Raw genomic sequence first — 26,846 nt, forward strand, 5'->3', positions numbered from 1 at the left:
GACAGACAATAGGTATGACAAAATGCTGGAGTAACTCTTCTGGGTCAGGCAGCATCTCTGGAGAAAAGGAGTGGGTAACATTTCGGGTCAAGACCCTTCTTCATACAGAAGAACCTTACATTTTTTCTGGAAACCAACTCAAATCATATAAGACAAAATATATTGTGTGCGTATGTATGTAATGCAAGGGTTAAACAGACTTTTAAAACTAAATGGAGGTGTGCTAACCACACCATATATCAAGCAAGTGGTAATGCGTGAAAGCAACAGATCAAAGCAGAGGGTGATCAAGGAAATGTAGAACGGTTCATTGTTGGCCGAGGGGAAGGTGATAACAAGACATACAGAAAAATTAATGATGATGAAACTAGTCGGAGAACAAGGGTGGAGGAGGGACAGAGAGAGGGAAAGTAGGTAGGAAAATAACCGCAGATGCTGGTTCAAATTGAAGGTAGACACAAAATGCTGGAGTAACTCAGCGGGTCAGGCAGCATCTCAGGAGAGAAGGAATGGGTAACGTTTTGGGTCGAGACCCTTCTTCAGACTGATGTCAGGGAGGGGGCGAGACAAAGAAAGGATATAGGTGGAGATAGGAAGACAGTGGGAGAACTGGGAAGGGGGAGGGGAAAGAGATGGACAGAGGAACTATCTAAAGTTGGAGAAGTCAACGTTCATACCACTGGGCTGTAAGCTGCCCAAGCAAAATTTGCGGTGGGCCTCATTAGGACACTGGAGGAGGCCCATGATAGAAAGGTCAGACTGGGAGGGGAGTTAAAATTAAAGTTAATCAGCCATAGAAACATAGAAAATAGGTGCAGGAGTAGGCCATTCGGCCCTTCGAGCCTGCACCGCCATTCAATATGATCATGGCTGATCATCCAGCTCAGTAGCCTGTACCTGCCTTCTCTCCATACCCCCTGATCCCTTTAGCAAAAAGGGCCACATCTAACTCCCTCTTAAATATAGCCAATGAACTGGCCTCAACTACCTTCTGTGGCAGAGAATTCCACAGACTCACCACTCTCTGTGTGAAGAAATGTTTTCTCATCTCGGTCCTAAAAGACTTCCCCCTTATCCTTAAGCTGTGACCCCTGGTTCTGGACTCCCCCAACATCGGGAACAATCTTCCCGCATCTAGCCTCTCCAACCCCTTAAGAATTTTATATGTTTCTATAAGATCCCCCCTCAGTCTTCTAAATTCCAGCGAGTACAAGCCCAGTCTATCCAGTCTTTCCTCATATGCAAGTCCCGCCATCCCAGGGATTAATCTGGTGAACCTTCTCTGTACTCCCTCTAAGGCAAGAACGTCTTTCCTCAGGTTAGGAGACCAAAACTGCACACAATACTCCAGGTGCGGTCTCACCAAGGCCCTGTACAACTGCAGCAGAACCTCCCTGCTCCTAAACTCAAATCCTCTTGCTATGAATGCCAACATACCATTCGCTTTCTTCACTGCCTGCTGCACCTGCATGCTTGCTTTCAATGACTGGTGCACCATGACACCCAGGTCACGTTGCATCTCCCCTTCTCCCAATCGGTCACCATTCAGGTAATACTCTGCTTTCCTGTTCTTGCCTGCCAAAGTGGATAACCTCACATTTATCCACATTATATTGCATCTGCCATGCATTTGCCCACTCACCTAATCTATCCAAGTCACTCTGCAGCCTCCTAGCATCCTCCTCGCAGCTAACACTGCCACCCAGCTTCGTGTCATCCGCAAACTTAGAGATGTTGCATTCAATTCCCTCGTCCAAATCATTAATATACACTGTAAATAACTGGGGTCCCAGCACTGAGCCTTGCGGTACCCCACTGGTCACTGCCTGCCATTCCGAAAAGGACCCGTTTATTCCTACTCTTTGCTTCCTGTCCGCCAACCAATTTTCTATCCACCTCAAAACTGAACCCTCAATACCGTGTGCTTTAAGTTTGTACACCAATCTCCTATGTGGGACCTTGTCGAAGGCCTTATTAAAGTCCAGATATAACACATCGACTGGTTCTCCCTTATCCACTCTACTAGTTACATCCTCGAAAAAATCTATAAGATTCGTCAGACATGATTTGCCTTTGGTAAATCCATGCTGACTTTGTCCGATGATTTCACCACTTTCCAAATGTGATGCTATCACATCTTTAATAACTGACTCTAGCATTTTCCCCACTACCGATGTTAGGCTAACTGGTCTATAATTCCCCGTTTTCTCTCTCCCTCCCTTTTTAAAAAGTGGGGTTACATTAGCTACCCTCCAGTCCTCAGGAACTACTCCAGAATCTAAAGAGTTTTGAAAAATTATCACTAATGCATCCACTATTTCTGAGGCTACTTCCTTAAGCACTCTGGGATGCAGCCTATCTGGCCCTGGGGATTCATCTGCCTTTAATCCATTTAATTTACCTAACACCACTTCCCGACTAACCTGGATTTCCCTCAGTTCCTCTATCTCATTAGACCACCGGTCCCCCGCTATTTCCGGCAGACGGTTTATGTCTTCCTTAGTGAAGACAGAACCAAAGTATTTGTTCAATTGGTCTGCCATCTCCTTGTTCCCTATGATCAATTCACCTGTTTCCGACTGCAAGGGACCTACATTTGCCTTAACTAATCTTTTTCTCTTGACATATCTATAAAAGCTTTTGCAGTCTGTTTTTATGTTCCTTGCCAGTTTTCCCTCATAATCTATTTTCCCTTTCCTAATTAAGCCCTCTGTCCTCCTCTGCTGGACTCTGAATTTCTCCCAGTCCTCTGGTATGCTACTTTTTCTGGCTAATCTGTATGCTTCATCTTTTGTTTTAATATTATCCTTGATTTCCCTTGTTAGCCACGGATGCACTACCTTTCCTGGTTTGTTCTTTTGCCAAACTGGGATGAACACTTGTTGTAGTTCATCCATGCGACCTTTAAATGCCTTCCATTGCATGTCCACCGTCAACCCTTTCAGCATCAATCGCCAGTCTATCTTGGACAATTCACGCCTCATACCCTCAAACTTACCTTTCTTTAAGTTCAGAACACTTGTTTCTGTATCGACTTTGTCACTCTCCATCCTAATGAAGAACTCTACCATATTATGATCACTCTTGCCCAAGGGGCCTCGCACAACAAGACTGCTAACTAACCCTTCCTCATTACTCAATACCCAGTCTAGAATGGCCTGTTCTCTCGTTGGTTCCTCGACATGTTGGTTTAGAAAACCATCTCTCAAACATTCCAAGAAATCCTCTTCCTCAGCACCCCTGCCAGTTTGGTTCACCCAATCTATATGTAGATTGAAGTCACCCATTATAACTGCTGCACCTTTAGTGCATGCATTTCTAATTTCCAGGAGATCAGGTTGGTTAAGGCAGACTGAGCGAAGGTGTTGAGCGAAACGATCGCCGAGCCTATGTTTGGTCTCACCGATGTAGAGAAGTTGACATCTGGAACAGCAGATACAATAGATGAGGTTGGAGGTGCAGGTGAACCTCTGCCTCACCTGGAAAGACTGTTTGGGTCCTTGGATGGAGTCGAGGGGGGAGGTAAAGGGACAGGTGTTGCATCTCCTGCGGTTGCAGGGGAAAGTGCCTGGGGAGGGGGTGGTTTGGGTAGGAAGGGACGAGTGGTATTCACAAAATGCTGGAAAACATGGGGACAGACAATAAATATTTGCTATGCAGCATGGTCAATATACCATTAAGTAATAAGGATGTTAGTTTTTTATTTTGTTGTGGGCAAACTTCAATTTTGTCCCAATTGCCCAGATGGGGATAACACAATGGTCTTCATGAAATGGCTTTGTCAGATTAAGTGTCCAGGGAAATGCTGGGTGGTCCATTCAGCATTCTTATTCTCATCATAGTTTGTCTACAACAGTTACTTGCTGGAGTCAGCAACGTCACAGTAAGTCTGAAGGAGGCTCTTGCCCCGAAACGCCACCCATTCCTTCTCTCCTGAGATGTTGCCTGACCCGCAGAGTTACTCCAGCATTTTGTGTCCACCAGTAACATTTTAGAGTCAGCTACACAGTAGTAAAATTTATCTTCATTAGCACAACTACCGTGGTGTTGCAGACAATGGGAGCTGAAAACTATGCTTTATGCATTTCACAAAGATTAAACAGCAAAGCAGACCAGCAGAACGTTACCTCAAAGTCACATTTTAGAGTGGACTACATACCATCCGATCAGAGTCAAAGGGAATTGAAGGATCCAAAGATGCAGGAACAGGACAAACTGATGGCTGGGGTGCAGAGGTGGAAGGACAGCAGTCCAAGTCATCTCTTCCAGGTATAAAATCTGCTGCTTTAAAGTTAAACATAAATGGAATGTAAACATGCAAGTACAAAAGTAAATCCTCCAAAATCGAATAAAAATACATTTCTGGCATATGCATTAAACTTTCCAAGTTTGTGGAATTTTCTCATCCAACTGGAAAGGTAAAAATTATATTTCCACAGAAAATAAGACTTTCTTAAAAGTGAGAAGTTATGTGAAGAATAGAAGCCACTTAACTTTCTAAAATTACAAAATGTACAAAACGTATAAACAAGGCATGTAGAAATTCACAAAGTAATTCCAAATTCCCACAGATGTCTAGTTATGCTATAATTGAATATTCTAACTAGCTTTGAAAATTAAAGCTACAAAACTGGTGTAGTATAAATGAAACAGAAATGCCTTTTTTTATACCCTTCACAAGCGATGGCGTGGTAAGTGTAAGAAAAGAAAACCAAAAATGGTGAAGCATTTCAGCAGAGCAAGGTATTCTCATGAGAGATATAGGTAAGAAAGGAAAATTATATGATCTATACTTAAATTTTAAAATGAGGGGCCTAAAAATAACCCGGAATTTGCAGACACTTTGTGAATGGTGGATTTTTAAGACCATGATGTTTACGTTTTAAAAGAGAGGTAATTCTGCTATAATGTGTGTTTCGATAATGCAAAATGTATATTTATGCAAATGATAAAATAGGGAAGGCTTTTTGAATTCCATGGGCTAAATTGGTTATAATAGGCTTTTTAATGGGCTGGATTTTCTGCAGTGTCTAGGAGAGCTTTTTGACACAATATATTGATCAACGAGGAAAGGAATATGACTGGGCCTTAACTTGAGGAATGCAGCTGCTCAAGTGGAGGGAGTGCCATTGGGGGTATCATTTTGGAGATAGTGACAATGACTCCCTAAATTTTAAAGTGGTTTTTGAAAAGGATAGAGATAGACCAGCAAAGGTTTAGTTCAGTTTAGAGTGTGGTTTAGTGTAGAAATGCAGGCCCTTTGGCCCACCGACTCGGCGCTGACCAGCGATCCCCGTGCACTAACACCATCCTACACATACAACCTTTTACCAAAGCCAATTAACCTACCAACTTGTAAGTCTTTGGAGTGTGGGAGGAAACTGGAGCACACGGAGAAAACCGACGCTGGTCACGGGGTGAATGTATAAACTCCGTACAGACAGTATCTGTAGTCAGGATCAAACCCGGATCTCTGGCACTGTAAGGCTGTAACTCTATCACTGCGCCCCTGTACAGCATGGAAGCAGGCCCCTCGGCCCAGCGAGTCCATGCCTACTAACAATCACCCGTTCACACCAGTTCTATATTATCCCACTTTCGCATCCACTCACTACACATTAGCAGCAATTTATAGAGGCCAATTAACCCAAGACCCACACATCTTTGGGATGTGGGAGGGCACAGGAGCACCTGGAGGAAACCCAGGCAATTTGTGTGTGATGTTCTTCACACTGAGGACAACTAGAGAATAAAAAAATTAAAATAGAAGAAAAACTACAACCTAAAGGATGGAGGGTAGAGGTACGAGACGACAGAATTTCCATGGACTAAAGCACTCTAAAATAACTAAATCATGCCAAAGGAAAGTCTTCATTAATTATTCACAGCAGCAGTCAGATCCACCACTACCCACATTCATCATTCCGTTTGTTTTTTAGCAAGGGAAAACCTAGATTAACCACAGACACATTAAAAGGCAGAGATGACGATTAGTGTGCCGATATTGATAATTCCTCAAGAGGCCCGAAACAGTGTAATGGCACTCAAAGGGTTGAAAAGTTGAGAATATTTAAAGATATCTTATGGAAGTGTGATAACGAGAGTTCAAGGTTTGCAGGTTCCTGTTTGAGTGAAGGGCAAAGCAGATAGGTGTAAGGAACCCTGGATGCTAAGAGAAACTGTGGTCCTGGTCAGACAAAAGTAAGCATGGGTAGGTGTGGGGAGCCGAGATCAAGTGCATTCCTGGGAGAGTATGAGGATGGAGGAGTATACTCAAGCAGGAAATCAGAGGGCAAAAAAGAGAGTCTGAGATAGTTCTGGCATAGAAGATTAAAGAGCATTTGAAGTGATTTTGTATATTAAGGGAAAAGTGGTTACTTGAGAGGAAAAAAAACAGGGCCCTCAGAGACTGGAGGGGTTATCCATATATGGAGCTACAGGAGATAAGCGAAGTGCTCAATGAGTATTTCTCCTCTGTTTTTGCAACGGAGAATGACATGAAGATTAGGGAACTTGGGGAAGATTAGGGAACTTTGGGAAGTTATTGTAATATCTTGAGGGCAGTCTGCATTACAATCAAGGTGGTGTTGGACTACCAAATGGTACGAAGGTGGATACATCTCTCAGGTCTGATCAGGACACCGTGGGAAGCCAGAGAAGACAATGCACAAGGTATGAATCTTGGTTAAACGCAGGTGAGGTGGTGCCGTTATTTAAGAAGAGGTGCAAAGAAAAACCTGAGTACTTGTAAGCCTCACATCTGTGATAGAAACGTTACTGGAGAGGATTCTGGGGGTTATGATATATCGATTTGGAAAGACAAGTTGTTTAGGGACAGCCAACATGGTTTTGTGCATGGGTGATAGCGTCTCATAAATTTGAAGAATGGGGTACTGGGCTGAAGACAAGTCTATACAAATGACAGGAAGGTCTTTGGAAGGTTTCAGCATGGTAGACCGCTCTGGAAGGTTAGATCACATGGGATCCAGGGAACACGAGCTAACTGGATATAGAATTGGCTTAATGCGTAGGAAATAGAGGACGGTGATGGACGGTTCTTTCTCAGACTGCATGCTTGTGACAAGTGAAGTGCCTTGAGGATTGGTGCTAGGAACATTGCAGGTTTGTGGTTTATGTCAATGATTTGGATGAGAATGCACAAAGCACGATTAGTAAGTTTGCAAATGACACTGAAATAGGTGATATTATAGACAGTGAAGATGGTTGTCAAGAATTGTAGCAGGATCTTGATCAGCTGGGCATATGGGCCAAGAAATGGCTAATGGAATTTAATTAAAACCAGTGTCAGGCGCTGCATTTTGGGAGGATAAACCAGGACAGGACCTTCATAATCCCGAGGAATGTTGTAGAGCAGAGGGATCTGGGCATATAGTTCCCTGAAAGTGGCATTGCAGGTAGATCGGGTGGTGAAGGTGGCCTTTTATATGTAATTCTGATGTTATGTTACAATTGTACAAGATGTTGGTGAGGCTGCACTTGGAGTATTGTGTTCAGATTTGATCACTCTGCTGTAGGAAAGACACCATTAACCTGGAAAGAATACTGCAAATTTATACAAGGATGCTACCAGGCCTCATGGGCCTGAAATACAAGTTCATAAGTCAAAGGAGCAGAATTAGTCCATTCAGCCCAGTGTCCTCCACCATTCAATCATGGTTGACCTATCTTTCCTTCTCAATCTCATATAGCGAGAGATTAGGAAGGCTGGTACTTTAAGTGACACTAAAATAAGTTATAAACCTGTTTATCAAAACTTCTGAATTGTACTAGTAATATATCAGCTTCAACAAACCCCATTATTGACAAAAAAAACCTCAATCCCAATAGCTGCAGTTGCAACTACTCAGTCCCTCCCCCCAAATAAATTGAAGATTAATATTCTTCCAAAACAGGTTTGATGATCAAAATATACACCAAATAACAAAAATTCAATCAATGGCCTACTTAGCTGGGATAGCAATTAGTACACCCAAGTGGCAGATTGGAACAATTTAAACACAAAAATTTCATTTTGGCCAAACGTATTAATCTTGCATATCCAAATTGTGCTTTGAAATGCAATGCTAACCTCTGCTTGCTCCTGAAGAGAAGGCTTGAGACGGAACATTTCCCAAGCAGCAAACGGTACACAGAATCACACTGCAAAGGCAGCCATTTGCCCTATCTCACCATTTCAAAGAACAATCCAATTAGTTCTAACTCTCTGCTCTCCCCCATGGCCCTGTCGTTTTTTCTTTCTGTTAATTATTCATCTAATTCCCTTTTCAAAGTTGAATTTGTTTTCATTTCTTATTCCAGCAGTGGATTTCACCATGAAATATTTTTTCCATATCTCCCATTTGGGTCTCTCTGACAATTACTTTAAACCCCAAATTTTCAAACCAATTTGCTGCTTTTGAACAAATAAAATGAGAAAAAGGTTCACCAGAACAAAACAAGTCTAAATCTAAAAAAATGGCAATGCAGCTAAAGCAATTAAGCACATCAGCAAAACAAGGATGTATTTTTGGCTACTGCTGCAAGGATAATTAGGGGATACAATTAGGCTTGTATACACTGGAATTTAGAAGGATGAGGGGGGATCTTATTGAAACATATAAGATAATTAGGGGATTGGACACATTAGAGGCGGGAAACATGTTCCCAATGTTGGGGGAGTCCAGAACAAGGAGCCACAGTTTAAGAATAAGGGGTAGGCCATTTAGAACGGAGATGAGGAAGAACTTTTTCAGTCAGAGAGTGGTGAAGGTGTGGAATTCTCTGCCTCAGAAGGCAGTGGAGGCCAGTTCGTTGGATGCTTTCAAGAGAGAGCTGGATAGAGCTCTTAAGGATAGCGGAGTGAGGGGGTATGGGGAGAAGGCAGGAACGGGGTACTGATTGAGAGTGATCAGCCATGATCGCATTGAATGGCGGTGCTGGCTCGAAGGGCTGAATGGCCTACTCCTGCACCTATTGTCTATTGTCTAAAGCATAGAAAATGAAGCACAGTTGGAGAAATTATAGAACTGTTCGAGCTGTAGGACAAAAATGAGGGAGAGAAAGAAATATTGATGGGGCAGCAGGGTGGCACAGCAGAAGAGTTGCTGCCTTACAGACCTAGATAGACCCAGGTTTGATGCCGACTACGGGTGCTGTCTGTAGTTTGTACGTTCTCCCAGGGTTTCTTCCTGTGTACCAGTTTCCTCCCACACTCCGAAGACGTACAGGTTTGTAGGTTAATTGACTTCGGTAAAGATTGTAAATTGTCCCTAGTGTGTACAATCGTGCTGGTGTAGAGATTGCTGGTTGGTGCGTAGCGCAGCGGTAGAGTTGCTGCTTTACAGCGAATGCAGCGCCGGAGACTCAGGTTCGATCCTGACTACGGGTGCTGCACTGTAAGGAGTTTGTACGTTCTCCCCGTGACCTGCGTGGGTTTTCTCCGAGATCTTCGGTTTCCTCCCACACTCCAAAGACGTACAGGTATGTAGGTTAATTGGCTAGGTAAATGTAAAAATTGTCCCTAGTGGGTGTAGGATAGTGTTAATGTACGGGGATCGCTGGGCGGCACGGACTTGGTGGGCCGAAAAGGCCTGTTTCCGGCTGTATATATAATGATATGATACTCCATGGCCGAAGAGCCTGTTTCCGCTCTGAATCTCTAAACTAAACCAGAAATTAAATGAAAAATTAATTAGTCACAAAGTGCAAACCATTTGCAAGCAGCTTAAATAGTTTGGCTTGGTCCATACCTTAACCAGGGAAGCAAGGGGGCAAGAAAAAAGGAGACCTACACCCCACTGTCACCTTTCCCTGTGCTCCTCCTGAATGCGTACCCATTTCTCCTACTATTCTGCCTCGCTTTCCCTTTAACCCCATCTACCCCACCTCTCTACCCCATCCTTTCCCCTATTCTGACAATTTATGGCTCGTCCCTCCTTATCTCAAAGCCTCTCGTCTCCTTTTCATCTACGGCTTTTGTCCACCCATCAGCCTACACGTTGCCTGACCATGTCCTTCAGAGATTCGGTCTGAACCGCTGAGAGTGTTTTCCAAAATTAATTTTAAATGGTTATTTTCACTTCACCTTAAACATATGTCCTCTGGTCCTCAACTCACCTACTCTGGGCAAGAGAATGAATCTGCCATACCTCCAGATTCTGCTTTTCAACACCAAACCAACACTTCCTTCAACCTTTGCTCAGCCTCACATCTTTGATGCAGCTTTTTAGCCAAAAGGTAAAAAGGCTGCATGGCTCATGGTTGATCCCATATTTCAAGTATATTTTCCTGACTAATCCCTAGATCTTCAGTTTCCTACAATATCTAAAAACCCATCCTGCATCCCTCTGCAAAAGAAAATGATAAATATTAATAGTCCTTATGACATTTCTCATTTCAGCACTAAATGGATGATCAATTGTGCTGAGATTGTGGACCTCTACTCTCCAACAGGGGGGAAATAACCAGTCTTAGCATCTACCTGCTCTCTCAGAATCATTATATGCCCCAGTGAGATAACATTTCATTCATCGTCTTTCCAAAGAGTTTGCACATTTCTGTCACTTCCCCTTACCTTAGCAATCTCTATCAGTTAGAGTATTGTATAGAAATTGGGAGGTCATGTTGCATTTGTACAAAACGTTGGTGAGGCTGCATTTAGAATATCGTGTTAAGTTCTGGCCGCCATGTTACAGGAAAGATGTTGTCAAGTTGGAAAGGGTTCAGGGAAGGTTTATGAGGATGTTGCCAGGACTGGAGGGTCTGAGCAAAAGGTAGAGGTTGAGTATGCTGGGACTCTATTCCTTGAAGGGCAGGAGAATGAGGAGTGATCTTATAGAGGGGTTTAAAATCATGAGAGGAATAGATCGGGTTGATACACAGAATCTCTTGCCCAGAGTAGGTGAATCGAGGACCAGAAGACACATGTTTAAGGTGAAGTGGAAAAGATTTAATAGGAATCCGTGGGGTAACCTTTTCACACAAAGAGTGGTGGGTGTATGAAACAAGTTGCCAGAGTAGGTAGTTGTGGATGGGACTGTCCCAACATTTAAGAAATAGTTGGACAGGTACATGGAGAGGACAGGTTTGGAGGGGTATGGACCAAGACCAAGCGCATGCAGTTGGGACTAGTGTAGCTGGGATATGTTGGCCGGTGTGGGTAAGTTGGGCCGACGGGCCCGTTTCCATGCTGTATCACTGACTAATCAATTCTGCAGTGTCTGCTATATGTGCTTCCCCAGATCAAAATATTCTACAGTAGAAAGTCACGTACAACCACAGAAAGATTAATATTCTTCTGCTCTATTTCTGCTCTACCTATTTTCAATAAAACCCAACATATATTTCCTAAATGCTAGTTGCACCTACACAACTTTGTTTCTTACACCAATATAGCTAGATTGTTTTCTAGAACATTTAAAGAGTATCATGTTTTTGCCTTATTCTTCCTATTACAGTAAATAATCGCACTTTTCCTATTCCTCCAACCATAAACTTTTTACCCATTTGCTTTAATTATCCAAGTGCCTTTGCAGATTCTTTCTTCCACCTCATCTTGCTAACTAAAATGGCCGTCAGGAAAACTGAAAACATTACATTCCAAGTCATTAATATAAACAACTGATTATAGTTATGCACTGCACTGATTCCAGTACTTTATTTCTCTCCAGTCCCATTAATCAGAAACAAACACTGTGCAGAGCTTTGCTCAAATCACTGAATGTGGTCCAAACTAGGTACTTATTTTAATCATGACTTTGTGGCGGTCCCTGGGGATCAGGCCACTCCTTGGGTCTGTTGTGCGATATATTTTGCAACGTCATGCTATGTTGATCATGCATCGGCATTTGTGCTTTAACGTTACTAAATGCAAAATTTGAAATATTTCAGACATAAAACAATGAACTCTTGTTTCTGCAGTGTGGAAAATGGATAAACGTCTACAGGTAACACAAAGAAAAATATTCCAGAGTGTGACTGTTCTAGCCAAGTTAAAACCTGCCCAAGAGATTTTTCCTAGATCGTATTTTTAAAAAGGTAGGATTTACTGATCTGGTTACCTAAAGCATTTGTAATCCAAGAATGACAGTTCTGGTTACCTTTTAGTCAAGTCTATTGCTCAACAATCTGGGAATCGAAGTAGTAGAATAATCAAGAGCAGTATAGCTGCTGCATCTGTGTTATCCAACCGTACCTGGGCACGTCATCATTTATGTATAACATAAGTACAGCACAGAACAGGCCCTTCGGCCCACAGTCCATGCTGAACATGATGCTGGATTAAACTAATCTCCTCTGCATGCACATGATCCATATCCCTCCATATTCACATGTCTGTCTATAAGCCTCTCAAATGGCACTATCATATCTGCCTCCACTATCACCTCTGGCAACGCGTTCCAAGCACCCACCATGCAGTGCGTTCCAAGCACTCACCACCTTGTGTAAAAATTGGCCCTGCACATCTCCTTTAAAGTTTGGTCCTCTTGCCTTAAAACTATGGCCTGTAGTATATATTTCCGTCCTGGAAAAAAAAGCTCTGTCTACTCTATCTATACTGCTCATAAGTTTATATATTTCTATCAGATTTCCCGCCAACCTCTGGCATTCTAGAGAAAACAATCCCAAGTCTGTTCTGCCTCTTTTTTGTAGCAAATACCCCTTAATCCAGGTAGCATCCTGGGAAACCTCTTCTGCACCTCTCTAAAGGCTCCCCATGCTTCCTGTAATGGGGCAAACAGAACTGCATGCATTTTTACACGATCCATTCCAAATGAATGAAATATGTTTAACTTGTGTATGGATTACTCCTGAAAGAGTTTGCAAAGTCAGTATCTCGAACATGGCACGCCAGAAATTTGGCCCAAACACCACTTTCATATCATATCATATCATATATATACAGCCGGAAACAGGCCTTTTCGGCCCACCAAGTCCGTGCCGCCCAGCAATCCCCGTACATTAACACTATCCTACACCCACTAGGGACAATTTTTACATTTACCCAGCCAATTAACCTACATACCTGTACGTCTTTGGAGTGTGGGAGGAAACCGAAGATCTCGGAGAAAACCCACGCAGGTCACGGGGAGAACGTACAAACTCCTTACAGTGCAGCACCCGTAGTCAGGATCGAACCTGAGTCTCCGGCGCTGCATTCGCTGTAAAGCAGCAACTCTACCGCTGCGCTACCGTGCCGCCCCGTGCCCCTTCAGTGCAGATTGCAGCCTCCTAGCTACATAACACCTTTGTGCAAAAGAATTTTGCACACAAAAATGGAGAGACGTCAGGAAAAAGGTTTGGACTTCAAAACCAACAAAAACTTGAAATTAATGAAAAAACCTTTCTTGAGGAAGATGTTACATACAGTTGCACACTGCGGGTCATTAATAATGTGAATATTTAAATTAACAGTGCTTGCAATCAATATGCAAGCATTTATGCAGAAAGTTTGTTCTCTTGCCTCTCCCATTTCCTTCTTTTCAAGGTGCTGTTTTACGTGGAGGGTGTGCTCCAAGGGTAACACTCCTATATCATTGGACCAGTACAACAGATATAAATCTAAACACCATGATACATTTGGTATGGTTGTATGTTTGTATATATATAATTATTGAATAACAAATGTAATTTCTCTCATTTTCATGCTCTTTGACCAGCCAATTAAAAAAATCACACTGAAGAAATAAGATGGCTTTAAGTTATTGGAATTTAAAAAACAAAATTGGTTTCAGTTTATTTACATCCAAAATATGCAATAACTTCTTCCACTAAAAAAACAATTTGCAATTTTCTTCTAGTAGCATTGCAACTAATACTGACCATGCTCCACTCTTCCGCTTCCATTCTGAAACATGCTCATTGCCTCCAGATTGAGAGCACATACACCACGCATAAATGCTTTCTTCATGGAATCAGTACTCTTGTCCTTTTCGGCCAACAATCGTCGTACCTCTGCTCTTGCACACTCTAGTTCCTCCTTTGTCTAAAATTTCAGAGGAGAAATGATTTTGGAACAAAACAGAACTGCATTTTTTCACATCACAAATCTTTTTCCATTCTGTTCATTTGGGATTACACAGGCCAAACTCAACATCCATCCTGCTCACATACACCGATCAGCCAAAACATTATTACCACTGACAGGTGAAGTGAATAACATTGATTAAATTGTTACAATGGCACCTGTCAAGGGGTGGGATATATTAGGCAGCAGGTGAACAGTCAGTTCTTGAAGTTGATGTGTTGGATGCAGGAGAAATGGGCAGGAGTAAAGACCTGAGCGACTGACAAGGGCCAAATTGTTATGGCCAGACGACTGTGTCAGAGCATCTCTGAAACGGCAAGGCTTGTGGGGTGCTCCCGGTGGTGAGTACCTGCCGACAGTGATCTGAGGAGGGACAAAACACAAACCGGCAACAGGGTGTTGGGCGCCCAAGGCTCATCGATACACGAGGGCAACGAAGGCTATCCCGTCTGGTCCGAACCGACAGAAGGTCTACTGTGGCACAAGTCACAGAAAATTTTAATGGTGGTCACGGGAGGAATGCGTCACAATACACAGTGCATCGCACCCTGCTGCACACGGAGGACCTACAGCATATTAGGCAGGTGCTTATAATGTTTTGGCTAATTGGTGTACATTTCTTTGGGATATTCTCAAGGTGTACTATCCCCTTCATAGATGTACTATCACGAGCACCATTTCCAAAGCACAAATATGTGCATAATCACCCCCCAAAAATACATTGAATTAGTTTAATTTCCATATTTCTTCTGGGGTGCTTCAGCAAGTTTGTAAATATAAACAGAGCCACCATTGCGTCTGAAATTATGAAAGAATCCTGTAGGTACTTTTTGTATTCTTTTAAAATATCTTTTAACCAGATTGGAGAACTTTTATCTCCAAATAACTCATGAGTCTGCTTTCATTTGATTTTTCATTTCATTTGAACAGGCCTAGTCACAACTTTAGTTTAGTTTAGAAATACAGCGCGGAAACAGGCCCTTCAGCCCACCGGGTCCATGCCGACCAGCGATCCCCGCACATTAACACTACCCAACACGCACTCGGGACAATTTTTACATTTACCAAGCCAATTACCAAACCTGTACATCTTTGGAGTGTGGGAGGAAACTGAAGATCTCGGAGAAAACCCAAGCAGATCAAGGGGAGAACGTACAAGCTCCGTACAGACAGCGCCCAAAGTCAGGAATGAACCCGGGTCTCCAGCGCTGCATTCACTGTAAGGCATCAACTCTACCGCTGTGCCACCATGACCGCCCATTGCCACAACTCCTATCCATAAATGTTTTAATAAATACTGACATGTTATTTGTTTCCAAGTACGAAATTAACAGTTTTATTATTCCAATTTAAAGCAACCATAAAGAAACTAATCTTGGGATTCTCCCCCTCAAGACGACTGTGGACTGTCACTAAATATACTACAGATTCAAGATTATTTGATATTAAGGGAATGAAGGTCACATTGGACAAGTGTAGGGGAATGGCAGAGAAATAAAAGATCAGCCATGATTGTTTTGAATGAGGTGGGTATGAGCAACTCGTGGGAACCAGCTTCTATATTTTCTTATTATTTTATTTCAGTAGATAATTTTGTAATTATTCTGGTAACTTTGGTAGATAAGCTGCAAGTGCCTGGGGGGGGGGATCAGCGTAAAACACAGGAAGCTTGGCATACAGACTGAAAAACCCATGTGAGAATTTAGTTCCTCATCCTAGAACTAGGTTTTGTATTATACAATTGAGCTAAAGAATATCACATGATAAACTATATATTAAATTTATAGCTCCCGTGTTATGCCAAAATGCCTTTTAGTTTTCTACTGGTACTTACTGCATTAATATTTCTCTCATAGTCCCTCGAGAGCTGAATGCAGACTTCTTCAGCTCGAGCTTGACATGCTTTCTCCACTCTTGTTTTCCATTCCGTTTGCAGTACTGATTTCCAAGCCGTACATGCTTTTCTCATCAGACAGTAATTGTAATGCCTTTCAGCCAGAATACAGGCGTAATCCTTAAACAGATGACCGGAATTAACATTTAAATCCCAAATGAATAAAGTGTACAGTATCAGTAAACATTACAAAATAAATTTTTACCTGACAAAGCTGATGTGTTATACAAAAAGGTAGGCATGTTGGAAGCATTGCAACTTCAGATTAATTGAAATATATTGCAAGGAAAAGACCTATAGTTTAGTTTAGAGATACAACACAGAACAGGCCCTTCGGCCCACTGAATGCACACCGACCAGCGATGCCCATACACGAGCACAACCCTACCCTAGGGACAATTTACAATCTTTATCGAAGCCAATTAACCTATAAGCCTGTATGTCTTTGGAGTGTGGGAGGAAACCGGAGCATCCGAGGAAACCTATGCGGTCACAGGGAAAACAACACCCGTAGTCAGGATCGAACCTGGGTCTCTACCACTGCACCGCCGTGATGCCCCTGCTCAAACTAATTTTTAAACTTGAATTTAGCAGTAAATTCTTCCACGGATTATGACCTGCGTTGCCTATACAAGGTTGACCCTTTAAATCACTTTTAAAAAATTATAATGGTGCTTCCTCTTCAAATACAAAAACATTAGTATCTGATGATTATATTGACTAGAGAATATGCTCAAGCAGTAATTGATTTTTGTTGTAAAAATAGAATTTTACTTAGCAGAGATAATTAGCTTAAGTTTCTTATAACTCAAGATTAACAAGTTTCAATTGCATCAGAAGTCAATGTTCAGTTTAGTTTATTGTCCTGTGACACAGGTACAGTGAAAAGCTGTTGTGTGCTAACCAGTCAGCAGAAAGACAATACATGATTATAATTGAGCCATTCAGTGTACAGATAAAGGGAATAACATGAATAATGTTTAGTGCAAGATAAAGCCCAGTAAAGTCCGATCAAAGATAGTCCAAGGGTATCCAATGAGGTAGATAGTGACAATGATGGAGTATCAGTCAGCTATTCAAGCCCCTTTGACAATCAAAACATGTTGCAGGTCTCTATTAATTCCAACTTTAGGTAGCCCAATATGCCTGTATCAGAACTGATCATTTCTGCATGTCATCACTGAGTGTATTTTTTTCCTTTCTCACAGTTTGGCTTGTTGGGCATGACACAAAGCCTTACCAGTCATTAAAAAAAATTACACAAAAAAGCAAAAGAGGCTTAAATTGCTACTAGTAAGGCTCTGGGACATTTCCAAGAAGCCATTCTGCAAAAAGAAAATAATGCATACTATTCACTTTGGATGAAAAAATGGGTGGCCCATTTAAGATGGGCTGGAAGAGAGACTGAGGATTATGACTCTCAAAATTCCCTACTGCAGAAGACTGTGAAGGCGAAGTTATTGAATATACTCTAGAAGTAATTGACAGATATTTTAAGAAGGGTCAGTGGGTCAGCAGCATTCCTGGAGAATATGGATGGGTGACGTTTTGGGTCGAGACCAGTTTTCAAACATCATTAGCAATGATATTAACTCAAGTTGAACAGCCAAATGGCACAAGCAACTCTGAAATGAAACCCGACAGCAGCAAGAGAGGTCAGGTTTAGTTTAGACATACGGCACAGAAGTAGGCCCTTCGGCTCATGCCGATCAGTGATCCACGCACACGGGACAATTTACAATTTTACCATACAAACCTGTACTTCTTTGGAGTGTGGGAGGATACTGGAGATTCCGGAGAAAACCCATGCTGGTCAAGGGGAGAACATACAAACTCCGTACTGATAGCACTCGCAGTCGGGATTGAACCTGGGTCTCTGGCGTTGCAAGGCAGCTACTCTACCACTGCGCCACCATGCTACCCTCAAGTTCAAGTTCTCATCACTGAAATTGCTAGTCACGTTGGGAAACTGTATGCAAGGATCAGTATAAAGTTCCTTTGGCCTGTCGCTAATCACAAAACTTAGTCCACAGTATTGCGTGTTCTGGGCATGTAGTCTTGACATGAATTAAACAATATTCAATGGACATCGTGCACCTGTTATAAATTATGTATATATATTAATCTAAAAGTCAAGCTGACATTTCGGGTTATCGAATGTTCTCAGGTTAATTGAATATACAGATTTTAATTCATTAGAAAGACCATGACAATGAAAAGCACACAATTCAAGCGGGTGAAGTCAAATTTCTTCAATTTGGGGAAAATGTTTTCATTTTGTTTATGATTAGCAATTTTCAAAGATTAAATATAAATTAACTTAATAGTTCAATGTAGATATCTATGTAGATATCTGAACATAAAGGTCACACAGTCTCACAAAAAATGATGAAAGCATATCCAACAATGCCTCGCACTAGCACAAAATCAAAACTATTACCAAATCTGTATTTGATATCTCAGAAACTACCACTGTACCTCTCTCTGGAAAAGCCCCATTGGGAACCAATACCATTGGCGGTTTTCAAGTAGGCATCCCTAATGAACTGCCACCTCTTCCCCACATCACTCCAACTCTATTAGTCATATTGCAAATATACTATTCTGATAATATTGACAAAGATATCTAGATTTGACACTATTAGGAAAACCTGTTAACTGAATTTAATACAAAAAAACATGACAATTTGGGCTATCATACAACATCAATACATATTAACAATTTAGATGAAGGAATTAAATCTCCAAGTTTGCAGATGACACAAAGCTGGGTGGCAGTGTGAGCTGCAAGGAGGATGCCATGAGGCTGCAGGGTGACTTGTATAGGTTGGTTGAGTGGGCAGATCCAGTATAATGTGGATAAATGTGAAGTTATTCACTTTGGTGGCAAGAACAACGAGATTATTATCTAAATGGTGTCAGATTATGAAAAGGGGAGGTGCAACGAAACCTGGGTGTCCTCGTACATCAGTCACTGAAAGTAAGCAGGCACGTATAGCAGGGAGTGAAGAAAGCAAATGGCATGTCGGCCTTCATAGCGAGAGGATTTGAGTTTCGGAGCAAGGAGGTCCTACTGCAGTTGCACAGGGCCCTAGTGAGATTACACCTGGAGTAATGTGTGCAGTTTTGGTCTCCTAATTTGAGGAAGGACACTCTTGCTATTGAGGGGGTGCAACGTAGGTTCAGCAGGTTAATTCCCGGGATGGCAGGACTGACATATGATGAAAGAATGGATTGACTAGGCTTATATTCATTGGAATTTAGAAGGATGAGAAGAAGGGATCTTATAGAAACATAAGATTCTTAAGGGATTAGACAGGCTCGATGCAGGAAAATTGTTCCCCATGTTGGGGAAGTCCAGAACCAGGGGTCACAGTTAAAGAATAAGAGGTAGGCCATTTAGGACTGAGATGAGGAAAAACTTCTTCATCCAGAGAGTTGTGAATCAGTGGAATTGTCTACCACAGAAGGCAGTGGAGGCCAATTCACTGGATGTATTTAAGAGGGAGTTAGTTATAGTTCTTAGGGCTAACGGAATCAAGGAATATGGGGAGAAAGCAGGAACGGGGTACTGATTTTGGATGATTAGCCATGATCACATTGAATGGCGGTGCTGGCTCGAAGAGCCAAATGGCCTACTCCTGCACCTATTTTCTATGTTTATATCAATGATGAAGTCGTAACAAGGATATTCACATCCAGTTTCAAAGTGAAATGCAACCGTTAGCACTGAATGAAAATACTTCAAATAATGGCAGTGGCACAGCGGTAGAGTTGCTGCCTTACAGCGTCAGAGACCCCGGGTTTGATCCTGACTATGGGTACTGTCTGCCCAGGGTTTGTACGTTCTCCCAGTGACCTGCGTGGGTTTTCTCCGGGAGCTCGTTTCCTCCCACACTCCAAAGACGTACAGGTTTGTAGGCTAATTGGCATCTGTAAATTCTACCTAGTGTATGTCATATAGTGTTAGTGTCCGGGGATCGCTGGTCGGCATGGATTCAGTGGGCCAAACTGCCTGTTTCCGTGCGTTATCTCCAAACTAAACTTGATGCAGCCTCAATATTCCAAATTTATAACTATTATGCTGTTGCCAATTTTTCCCTGCCTGATGTTGAATCTTTATATTTTTTTAACAAGATACCAATGGACTACATACCATGAGTAGGAAATTTTCTTTTCCTACCCAAAGGGTGCAGAGGCTAATTTTTAATACTGTTATATTTAATTGAGTCGCTCAAATATTTTTAAAACACCATTAGATTGTTCAGGCAACTTTTCTTAGTCAGAAGGAACTTTTAATCCTCGACATATTGTATAAACTGAAGAGTTACTAAAGCTTATTACACTCCCGTTTTTAATTTACTTTTTTAATTCGACATGGTGTTTTTTATGCTCCTCTTACACCTAACAAACTAAGTTTTACATACATTTATCTGCATCAAACCTTATCCTACACAGCAATTTACCAACATAGAGGTTGCCACATTATTAATTAGGAGCATTTGAGATTGTGTGGCAAAGTGAGAAGCATATTTAAACAACTGACCAGAAAACATATACTTAGATTACAAATGCAATAATCCAAATTGAAGGGTCCCGACACAAACATTAGCCATCCATTTCCTCCAGAGATGCTGCTTGACCCGCCGAGTTACTCCAGCATTTTGTGTCTATCTTTTATCCAAATCTTTCTTCCCCAACAACATTTTAAGAGTAGGTCATATGGCATCTGAATTCTGATCCAATAAGATTAGATTTGTGTGAGTCACAGGGTGATGAACGCAGCTAGTGCGCTGGTGTAAATCCGGATGTCACTGGCTAGCAAATCTTGCTAAAAAAGGGTGCTGAGTGAATAAGCCTTCCCCTCTCCATCATCAAGACTCCCCACAGTGCCTCCTCATGCCAACACATGGTAACTGGGACCACTTTTGTCCCAGGCAAAACTGCCTGGGGATCTCGGAGGAACGTTGGTCCCAGAGATGCCCATGTAGGCCCAGCAGCATGTGGACATGCCCTGGCGCCCATTAACCAAGTCCCAGCTATGGATCAAATAGCAACCCACAGCATGTGGGGAAGGCTCAGGAGAGCCAAAGGCACGGTTGACGGAGTCCCTAACAAGTGATTCCTTGGGTTTTCACCTTCCGCAACCAAATTTTGCAACCAAATAGGCCCCAGACATTGCAGCCATGTTGTTCCTCTGGAATCAGTCTATTAGGTCGAGAGGGGCGAGCAGATGGTGGGCAAGTCTGTGTTCCCAATTATCTACCCAGGCTTGCGGCCAAACCAAATAGAGGACACTTCATCCTTGTTGATCACAGCGAAGGGAAAAAAAACAAGGGAGGTAGCAATCACAGAAGAAGGTTCAATCAACTTTAAACTTTGTATATTTTTGGCATGCATTCAAACATACATCTGCTTTTGCCTCTGAATGTTGAAGTCGCCACTGTGTAAAACTGCGCATCAATTCTATCTTCTCTTTCAGATTCTTAAGTCCTTGGATCAAATTGGAAATTACCTTTGTAGAAAACAAATAAAAATATTTAGCCTCGTTTTACATTTCTGAGAAGATCATCAAGAACAATATGCTCAAAGAATCTCACAGAATACCATGTTGTTAATTAGATTTTTTGGGGTAAATTGTAAATTTAAGCAGTCAAATATTATCAAAAGATTCTGGTTTCTAACTTGTAATTAATTCCTCGTCCTTTTAAAAAAACATGCACCCAACATGTCCCACAGAGGCTGTCTCAGCACAGATAGCTCATTGGACTACAGCACTATGATAACTTGTGAAGTCTCACTCCTAATGTGTTGAAAACCAAATATCAGTGTGTTTGACACCACTTAATGGTTACAATTTAAAAAGCTTATTAAAAAACTTTAAATGAATTAAGTTACAAAGACATTTTTACTTACCCCTCTATGGTGCCATCATCTCCCATTTGAAAGGAGAAAGAGGCAGTAGTAGCTAAGGGGAGCTATGTGGAAGAACTGGATTAAAATAATTTGGAAACAAAAATCAGGATTTCTGCAGTGATCAACAGACAAGCCCCAGGATTTGCATTGGTACTGGCTTCCATTATTGTTATAATTACATCACATTGTCTGCAATATTCAGCCATTGTGCAATTTTCAATGAGAATTGAGGTACAGTTCAGATAATTCCACTGGATAGCACTTCATTTTATATTCCACCCCAGTGGTCTTGGATGAGGACATTTCTTAAATAATTCAAAGACTGATTTGACGGAATTCCAGTCTTCATGGATGACTACCATTTTACTTCCTGAGGGGAATCAAGTTGTTTTGATAATAAATGTAACTAATGTTACATTACTTGTAACCACTGACAATTTCAGACAATTCTTACCGTCACATTATATAATGGGATTCTGACACAACTAAATTTTATACAAAATATTATTTCCATAACAGTAACTGTACCTCATCTTTCCTTCGAACTGAATCCTCATAGGTACAAATTAGCTGGTTTAAGTTCTGCGTCTGGCAGGCCATTTGCGCAATTTGAGCTTCATGTTTCTCTTTTTCTTCTTTCAACTCCTGCTTATGCTGTTCAATAACCGAAAGTCTCCATTGGCGGATTTCAGACAGAATATTGGCCTTCGAAAGAAAGACATTTTGATTTTATAAAACAACCAAAAACCTTAAACATAAGGAACCACACATGCTGGAATCTGGAATAAATATAGTGCTCGAGGAACTCAAGTTAGGCAGCATCTGTGGAGGGAATGGACAGACAATGTTTTGGGTTAGACCCTTCTTTAGAATGATAAAAAAACCTTGTTTTGTATTATTCACAGCTATTTGAACAAATATATACAAACAGGCCCTTTTTTATGAACTTGTATAAAATACTTTATGTTCCTAAATTTAGACTTAAGTCATTGAATCAATGTGATAAGTTATAAGGTTATTAGCATATACATAATTTGCCGGATGGGGAATAAAAAAACAGAAGACATAGGTTTAAGGTGCAAGGGGAAGGATTTAATAGGAAGCTGTGGGGAAACTTTTCCACACAGTGGCGAGTCTTTGCAATGAGCAGCCAGAGGAGGTTGTTGAGGCAGACCAGCGGAGGCCATGAGACATGGATAGGTTTGGAGGAATATTGGCCAAAGACGTGCAGATGGAAGTACATGGACTAGAAGAGCTAAAGGGCCCGTTTCAATGTTGTACGACTCTGACTCTATAGCTACATCATGGACTGGTATTGTAAGAAAATAACTGCAGATGCTGGTACAAATCGAAGGTATTTATTCACAAAATGCTAGAGTAACTCAGCAGGTCAGGCAGCATCTCAGGAGAGGAGGAATATGTGACGTTTCTGGTCGAGACCCTTCTTCAGACTGATGTCAGGGGGCGGGGCAAAGGAAGGATATAGTATGGCAATTCCAAAGCATAGGAACGCAAGAGGCAGTTGAGAGTGGCGGACTTAACCCTGTCCAGAGGCACAGACTTCCCCTCAAAAGGATCTACACGAGGTGCTCCTTCAAGGCGGCAGCATCTATTAATGATCCTCACTATCCACGCCGTGTATTCTTCTCTTTGCTGCTCTTGGGCGGGAGGTACAGAAACCTGTAGTCCCACACCAGTAGGTTCAGGAATAGTTACCTTTCTACGACTACTAAGTTCTTGAACCAACCTGTTCAACTACGACCGTACCTCAATAACAGCAACAGAGCATTACAGTCCACCTCTTGCACTTCCATGATTTTCTTTTGTAAATGACATTTTTGCTCCAATATCTTGTTTTTATTTTGTACATGGTTTTTCTCTTAGAAAGTGTATAATTTATGCATAATTTATGTATTATGTGTTTCTGCGTTTATCCGAGTCCTGTGAAGCTGCTACGAGATTTTCATTGTATCTGTATCTCACCCCACTTCTGCATACGACAATAAACTCGAATTGACAAGCTTGAATTAATCATTTAGAGTATAGAGTGCAGCTAGAAAGAATCTTCCCATTTGCAGAGGGTGTCAAGAAACCAAATTAGTGCATTTAGGAAAAGAACCAAGAGCTGCACAAAGATAATGTTATTAAACGATGAAACAAGTTGAGGTTTGGAATGCACGGCCAGATATTAAGAAACTGTCATCTTCTGCATGGAACCAAGCAAAAATCTGAACAGAAATAACTTGCAGGAAATGGGGAGAGGGTTGGTTAGATTGTTCTTCTAGAACCAGTACAGAATCAATACACCAAAAGGCCTAGTTTCTCAGAATAACTGGTGATAGGGATTATTGGGGAGAAGGCAGAAGAATGGGGTTAGGAGGGATGGATAGATCAACTGTGATTAAATGACGGAGTAGATTTGATGGGCCGAATGGCTTCATTCTGCTACTATCACTTATAAACGTTTGAATATCCATTGTGATTTTCTCTCGCTGAAGTAATTTCTTAAATTAGCACTCTGAACATTTTTAATCTAGTCAACCACATTTATTTGTTTAATAACAATGGAAACAAAGTTCTAGCTTTACTGACCTTGAGTTGGTCATTTGCAATGTTGAGTATATTTTCTACTTTATCCAGATTTTCAGCTGGAATAGACAATTGACATACTGATGGAAACATCTCTGGCGTTCTGGGTACTGCCATACGTGAAGGGGTTTTCTCAGAATGAACAAGCCCGTCTAATAGCAAAACAGTTTTTGATGCAGATGGAGTAGTTCTCTTCTGGGGAACTTCCTGGCCTGTAAAACAGGAGCAGACTGTTCAATAGATGCTCTCCCCTCTAAATGTGCACAACTCTGATATAATTGAAGAGAAAAATATACCCGTAATAAGAGAATAATAATGCCATACATGAGACCTTAAAATGACCTATCCATTTAGCTGGTCTATGAAAATTGAAACTTCCAAACAATATGCAACCCAGTTTACTGATTTTAATGCACTGAACAATTTCACAACACTTCAGTGGGAACCAATAATCCAAATGTACACTTGCAAATGTTGCAGACAGCCAACTAACATGTACTTCATTTGCCTTATCTCCAGAGAATCCCACTGAATACGTTTTGCATTTTATAAAAGCAGTGACATCACAGGTGTTAAATTGCATCATAGTAGATGCTATATTTAACATATCATAGCCAACTGAGCAGTGACATCATAATATACTGATCTTAAATCTAAGGGGTAGACCATTTAGAACAAAGATGAGGAAAACTTTTTCACTCAGAGTTGTAAATCTGTGGAATTCTCTGCCTCAGAAGGCAGTGGAGGCCAATTCTCTGGATGTTTTCAAGAGAGAGTTAGATAGAGGTCTTAATGATAGCGGAGTCAGGGGGTATGGGGAGAGGGCAGGAACGGGGTACTGATTGTGGATGATCAGCCATGATCACATTGAATGGCGGTGCTGGCTCGAAGGGCCAAATGGCCTACTCCTGCACCCATTGTCTATTGTCTATTAAAGCTAGACAGAAATTCTGCTTCATTTCAATTAACTCCAATCGGACAATTAAAGCTTATTATCGAAATGGGTCCAAAGCAGCAATGTGGATTTTGTCCCTGTTGTACCAGTGGAGGAAAGAGACAACAATGAAAAGATGGAGAACACAAATTTCCAAGTTAATTTTCTGAAATCTTTTCTAATTTATTCATGCTTCCCATTTGCTCAACTTTTGTTCTCTACCATAGTTTTTTAAAATATCTTTAATGAAGAGTAATGCAAAATACTTAGAATGATGAATGCTGTTAATTATTTTCTCCTGAACATTAATGCGTCAAAAAACAAAAACACTATACCTATGAAACAATTGCTTCAGTTTTTAACATGCTCAAGTGTTTTCTTGCTTTTCTAGCCAAAGTATCAGATGACTTGAGACAACAACTGGCCTTAAGCCATCTTATTCATGTTAACATCACTACATGGGCAGGCCAGCACTTCCATAAATTGAGATTTCTATACTAACACCTTAATTGAAACGGTCCTTTCCTTAAATACATAAGCTGTATTTTCCCAAAATTCACATGAAACGAAAATATTTGGCAGATAACTCGCATGTTTCAAGTCAAGATAAAATAGGCCAAAGTCAGCATGGCTTTGTGAAGGAGAGGTCTTGCCTGATAAATTTGCTGGAATTCTTTGAAGTAAATAGCAGGACAGACAAAGGAAAGTCAGCAGATGTTGTTCACCTAGATTTTCAGAAAGCCTTTGATAAGGTGCCAGACAGGAGGCTGCTGAGGAAGATAAGAGCCCATGGTATCATAAGGCAGATACTAGTATGGATAGCAGGTTGGCTGCATGGCATAAAGCAAAGAGGTGGCAATAAAGGGGGCTTTATCTGGTTGACTGCCAGTGACTAACAGACAGGGCTCAGGGCTGGGTCCACTGTTCTTCACGGTGTATATTAACAATTTGGATAACGGGATTGAAGGCTTTGTGGCCAAGTTTGCGGATGATATGAAAATAGGTGGAAGGGCCGGTAGTGTAGAGAAAGCAGGGATTTTACAGAAGGACCTGGATAGGTTGGGAGAGTGGGCAGAGAAGTGGCAGATGGAATATAGTGTAGCAAAGTATGGAGTTATGCATTTTAGTAGCAAGAATAAAAGTGTAGATTATTTTCTAAATGGGGAGAGAATCCAGAAATCAGAGGTGCGAAGGGACTTGGGTGTGCTGGTGCAGGATTCCCAAAAAGTTAATCTGCAAGTCAAATCGGTAATAAAGAAAGCAAACGCAATGCTACCATTTATTTCGAGAGCTTGTATACAAAAACAGGGATGCAATGCTGAGGCTCTATAAGGCGCTGGTCAGGCCGCATTTGGAATATTGTGAGCAATTTTGGGCACCATATCTGAGAAAGGCTGCTGGATCTGGAGAGGGTCCAGAGGGGGTTTACAAGCAAGATCCCAGGAATGAGCATTTGATGAGCGTTTGACAGCACTGGGCCAGTACTT

The 26,846-nt window shown here is 41.5% G+C and overlaps 1 protein-coding gene across 4 annotated transcripts in view; it reads right to left on the minus strand.

The window, feature by feature from the left end:
* poc5 (POC5 centriolar protein homolog (Chlamydomonas)) overlaps nucleotides 1-26,846 on the minus strand; it is a 63,640-nt gene that overhangs the window by 14,658 nt on the left and 22,136 nt on the right. For 2 of the 4 annotated variants that reach the window (XM_078397073.1, XM_078397072.1), the window contains exons 6-11: nucleotides 24,429-24,637; nucleotides 22,365-22,541; nucleotides 21,331-21,435; nucleotides 15,861-16,040; nucleotides 13,822-13,984; nucleotides 4,160-4,284 (exon numbers count right to left, since the gene is read on the minus strand). In XM_078397073.1, the coding sequence (XP_078253199.1) occupies nucleotides 4,160-4,284; nucleotides 13,822-13,984; nucleotides 15,861-16,040; nucleotides 21,331-21,435; nucleotides 22,365-22,541; nucleotides 24,429-24,637 (959 nt within the window). The remainder of the gene's footprint in view (nucleotides 1-4,159; nucleotides 4,285-13,821; nucleotides 13,985-15,860; nucleotides 16,041-21,330; nucleotides 21,436-22,364; nucleotides 22,542-24,428; nucleotides 24,638-26,846) is intronic. The other 2 variants (XM_078397074.1, XM_078397075.1) reach the window with 2 other exon arrangements.

This window comes from Rhinoraja longicauda, chromosome 3 (genome assembly GCF_053455715.1).
Source record: "Rhinoraja longicauda isolate Sanriku21f chromosome 3, sRhiLon1.1, whole genome shotgun sequence".
Taxonomy (NCBI): Eukaryota; Metazoa; Chordata; class Chondrichthyes; order Rajiformes; family Arhynchobatidae; genus Rhinoraja; species Rhinoraja longicauda.